Source organism: Schistocerca piceifrons, chromosome X (assembly GCF_021461385.2).
Source record: "Schistocerca piceifrons isolate TAMUIC-IGC-003096 chromosome X, iqSchPice1.1, whole genome shotgun sequence".
In the NCBI taxonomy this organism is placed as follows: Eukaryota; Metazoa; Arthropoda; class Insecta; order Orthoptera; family Acrididae; genus Schistocerca; species Schistocerca piceifrons.
The window spans coordinates 88136019-88141590 of NC_060149.1; the positions used below are offsets into that span (position 1 = coordinate 88136019).

Consider the following 5572-nt stretch of genomic DNA (forward strand, 5'->3'; position numbering starts at 1 on the left):
GGACGATGCTTCCACAGTGGCGGCATAAGTAATTCGGCGGGTAATTTCGATAAGAGCCTATCATAATGCTCCATTCATTCACAAGACATCCTTTGTGCTGGGATAGAGGAGTCTCTACATAGCGGTGAGACCTTTTGTGTGTGTTGAAAGCAGGAAGGGTAAGATGTGATGGACAGAGTGACATGTTAGGACCGCAAGGAAGAATGCATTGGACAATTTCCATGGAAACAGGCTGAGACATCACAAAATCACCTGCAAAAGCGAGCATTAACTATATCTGGGACACTATACAATTTCCGAGAGGTCGACTTTTTCCTTATTTTAGACAGCCACATGACATCAGTATGACATTGGAAACTTTTTTAGATGCATTGCGATGGTTTGTAGCTACGTGCTTGCATTTCACGGCGATGAGTGAGCCACGCTGGGCAGGTAAGCTTGCGTGCACAGCTAGACGCAGCTCAAGTGGCCCGGTATGATCACAAGGGAGAGAAAGCAGTGTGTGCTATTCTGGAAAGCAGTGGAACAGATTTATGCAGCATCTTCGAGGGTGGGTCACTCTGCAATTAGGTCTTCGCTCCCATCCTGTCACGTTAGCAATGGTGCCTAGGTGAACACGTATTTCGAGCGGAATTTCTGAGGGGTCAAGTATGAAAGGGATGCCACCGCCTCATGCTTGGGGGACGTAAATGGGTACCTTTGCGTGGCTCAGCAGCTGACGGCTTCGTCGTCACTTTGTTCGGACTGCCGGTGCATCGCGACTTTTGGGAGCGTGTGTGATAGCGTCCTGTGCAGTGCAGTAGACAAGGGGCAGCGGACGGTGTGTGCGATCTTTTGGAGCCTTTTTTTTTGAAGAATTATTTGTGTGTCTGTTGCATTATTTTGCGAGCAGGTCGGTAGGCTCTGCTATGCGTTATTTTTACAGTTTACGAGTAGTTAGCGTGTCTGCAGAGCGTTTTACATCCTTTATTTTGATAATTTACAAGTTGATTTCGTGTCTGCACTTTGGTGTACTGAACTATTTCGGTGATTTACGTGTAGTTTACAGGTCTGTATGCTGTGTGCTGTATTATTTCAGTAGTTTACAAGTTGTTTGCATGTCTGTACATCAGTGTACTGCATTATTCACGAGTAGTTTGCAGGTCTGCAGACTGTGTATTACGACCCCAAGCACATCAGAGCAAGTGATTTTTTTCAGTGTAATAAATGAACTACGTGGAATCCGTCCCTAAATAAATTGTTCCAAAATGAATGAAGTGCACTCCTTCCTCTCTCCAGCAGCCCAGTGCAGGCTGAGTCATTTTCCTTGCCATTTTTCCCTCCAGGCCACCATATTGGATTACATCACAGGAGGGACAACAGTGCCCTCTGGTGGCAGTACTGTGTACTAGGTCAGTTTGACTCCAGACCTTGTGGCGGACACAGTGGATGGCGGTACTGCCTCAAATTGTTTAAATCAAGACTGCCTGCAAAATAGAGACTTATGTCCTTACTATCCAGCATAGGCTGAGTCCTTTTCCGACCAATTCATATTAAGAGATGCTATCAGGTAGCCGAAGTGACCTGCTTTCTCCCCATATTCCTAGGTTAGTGGAGGTAGACGCAGTGTGTTGTTGGAATTTTAACTTCCTGCCATTTTCCGGGGGAGGGGAGGGGTTTGGAACTGTCCCGCCAAAAGCAGCCATCTTGGATGACGTTATGCGGTGTTGCCAAGTCTACAGGCCGCCATCTTGCATGACATCATCGCCGCCGTCTTGGATACATCGGCAACACTGGAGAGTAGAGTGATGCTGACCTTGTTCCACTACTAATGCTAACCATTTACATACCGTGTACTCGTATTTAGTAGACTTGATGACAATCTGACAACACTTGCATGCCTCCTGTGTCGTGTTGCAATTATAATGGTCAATACATTTCAACTTCTCGTGGCGTAATCAATAGTCCATAAAATTTTGGGCATGGAGCAGTGCAAATAAAATGGGGTTAATGGTCACCATTCCAAGGCAGAAGATGGACGCTAGGTTGTAAGAGGTTGAGAACAATTGATATAAAATATTGGGGGTGTGGTCAGTACATAACAAAAGAAAAAAAGTGTTATTTTACTCATGATCACAATGGAATATGTTACTGATCTTTTAACAGTGTACATGTAAGGTATCGAAATCTTAAACATCTTTCATGCCATATACAGTTAGTTAGAAAGTACAAAGCATAGTTCTACGAGGGTCATTCAATAATTAAAGAGACAAACTGATTAGGGGCGAAACTGTTAGTAGGGCAAGTTTGGTACTTTTTTGGCTTTAAGTTGTCATCACTGGGATGAGGCCTGATCACCTGATGTATCAACCTTCTTTTGTTTATAACCTCAAAAATATATTTCAAACTGAAACATCCAAATTAGTTGAACAATGTTCTGTCATTCGTTTTTTACGTGCTGAAGGCTAGACTCCAGTTTATGGTGAAGGTTGTACGAATCCTGCAAATTTTTACAAGTTGGTAGACAATTCAAAAATGGTAGCGACTCAGTGACTGACGAACACCGTTCTGGATGACCAGTTGCAGTTTCAACTCCCTCACTTGAAAGTCGAATTGATGATATTATCCGTGAAGACCGCCGTGTGACTGTGGAAATGATAGTTTATAAGGTTCACGTTAGTATAGGTACAATTCATAACATTATCTGCAACAAGCTGAGGTACAGCAAAACGTGTGCAAGATGGGTCCCAAAGGAGTTGACGCTGCTACAGAAGGAAACAAGTTTAGTGTGCACAGAGTTAAAGGAACGTTATGAAAGAGAAGGTGAGCACTTCCTCAACAAAATTTTAACTTGCGATGAAACTTGGGTTCACTATTATGAGCCAGAATCAAAAAGACAAAGTATGAAGTGGGAGCACAAGAAAAAATTCAAAACCCAAGTATCATCAGGAAAAGTCATGTTGACGGTGTTTTGGGATGCTGAAGCTCCATTTTTTATTCTTATTTCGAAGAGCAGTGTAAAATGAACAGCCAATACTAATCGGATTTGCTTTTGAAAAAGGTGAAGCCAACCATGAGAGAGAGGCGTCGTGGATCTCAGAGGTGAGGTGTGATTCCCCAGCAAGACAATGCACGTCCTCATATTGCTCAACTGACCCGTGAAACCATTGACAAAATGGGCTGGGAAGTACTGCCTCATACTTCTTACAGTCCTGATTTAGCATTTAGTGATTTCCATTCGTTTGGTGCACTGAAGGAGGCATTACGCAGGAAGAGGTTCCAGGACGACGAGGACATGAAAAAGTTTGTGGGAAATTAGTTCAAACATCAAGATAAAGAGTTCTTTGCAGCTGGGATTAAAACAGAAACTTGTAACCCGTTTGAAGAAGTGCATAAATGTTCTAGGGGTTTATGTTGAAAAGTAGAAAAAGTATTGTTTTGTAAGAATAAATGCTTTTTTCTCCAGACCAATTTATCCCTTTAATTATTGAATGACCCTCGTAATATTTGCTAAGAGCGTTTAACTGAGGCTAAACGCGGCCGAAATATCAGTGCAAGAAATTTTATTTGCCCGGCTGCATGCCCGAAATTTAATGGATTATAATGGTCAGTAGTTTATTAATAAAATAATATGTCTCTGTCAGGTATTATTTAAAGTCTGACGTATGCATTATTTCTAAAAGTCTCCCATCAATACATTGTTATTAGCGTATTCACAATTTACCTACTAATTCTGATCTGTTTAAGATGTCAAATTTTACAGATACGATTTTGGTACTGACATTTACGATTTTGTTTTAGAAACTTAGGAAGATCTCATTGAAACCATAAAAAAGTATTTTTGGACATAGTAAATTTAATACATCACAATGTATGTTTAGTATTAAAAAAAGTTTACTGTTTTGCAGATGTGAGTATGGCAGTGGTTTGTACATGGAAGAAATTTTGCACAAGGGATACTGTGACTGAGTTAAACTAGGACTTTAGATGGGGATGGGAGGAAGGGGTGGGGTTAATGGTCACCATTCCAAGACAGAAGATGGATGCTGGGTTGAGAGCAACTAATATAAAATATTGGGATGGTCAATACATAAGAAAAGAAAGAAAAGTATTATTTTACACAATGAACACAATGAAAGCATTTTTGGACACTGCTTGGAATATATTATTGATCTTTTAAATATGTACATGCAAGGTATCGAAATCATAAACATCTTTCATGTCACATACAGTTAGTGAGAAAGTATAAAGCATAGTTCTAATATTTGCTGGGAGCGTTTAACTGAGGCTAAACGCAGCATAATATTAGTATTTAGGAATATAATAAATAATGGCTAAAAGCTACTGATAATAATTATAATTATTTTTCATACTTACTTCATCGATATACTCCTGGGAACGATCATTATACATATGATCATTGGTTTGAGAACCCATTAAAAACTGATCTTCAGCTCTGTACATCTTAGGTGGCAGAGAGTCTGAATACATTGCTTCATTTGGTACTCCGTAGATCATAGGTGGCATTATGTTCTGAACGTTACCGCTACTTTCATAGCTACTGATACGATATTCGTCATTTGGAAATTCTGAGTCCTCAGAGATGTAATAGTCAGAATCACTTCCCACTATCTGAGATCTGACAGGCATTTGTTGTTGTTGTTGTTGTTCTTGCAGCTGCTGCTGTTGCTGCTGCTGCTCTTGGGCTCTCTCTGCTCGTATGATGTTTTTTAATTCTTCAAAACTACTGTAACGTGGAGATGGCTGGTGAGCAGACGCATAAACTGGTGAGGGGCTCATGTAGGGTGATCGATGAAGAAGCCTAACTACTTCATCATAGGGACTGTACTTTTGTCGAGCTTCAGAAGGCTGACGATGTTGTGGATAATGAACAACTGTGCCATAGACATATTCTCTTCCTGTGGTATCCAGAATATCATTTCCTAGAGACCTTGTATCTCCATATGGTTCCCAAACGTTATAAGCAAATGGATCTTTGTACATTGGTACCTCATTAGTGAGTTCTGTGATGCGTGACTGGCGTTTTGAGAAACGCCACATTGCTCTCAGTTCTTCACAAGTTGGTTCTCTTCCTGAGGGGCCGTCCCATGGACTCATAGAGGACAAATGTGGATATTTGTAGGTAGCGAATTTATGCCAGAGTCTTTCCCTTCTTGGAATGGACATGCTAAAAACTGCACCAGAAACACACAAAAGTATACCGATGATGGTGGAGGAATGCATTTTAGCCCTGCAACATTAAAATATCTGTATCAGATTTATTTGAAAAAGAAAAAGAGTCTACAACAAAAAAATAAATTATTGCCAGATATATGCAGCCTTTTTTAAAAAATTCATTACATATTGCACTTGCAACTTACATGTAGAAACAGAACAATTGTGAAACACAACAGTACAAAAATGAAATAAAATTTCCTTAGCATTAGTTTTATAATATTCTAGTAGTATTTTTAATAAGTATACAGTTTTTAATTGAAATTAAAAATGCAATTGGTGCCGCATGTATGCTGCTTTACGAAAAAGGCTGACACAGAGTAAAACAGGAAAATGTTAAGACATTGCAAGAACATGT

General features: G+C 40.2%; 1 protein-coding gene across 1 annotated transcript; it reads right to left on the bottom strand.

The window, feature by feature from the left end:
- Positions 1 to 4320: 4320 nt before the first annotated feature.
- Positions 4321 to 5097, bottom strand: LOC124722189 (vacuolar protein sorting-associated protein 27-like). Its single transcript, XM_047247388.1, has one exon. It carries the CDS (start codon positions 5095 to 5097, stop codon positions 4321 to 4323), a length of 777 nt encoding a protein of 258 aa, XP_047103344.1.
- Between the last annotated feature and the right edge of the window lie 475 nt (positions 5098 to 5572).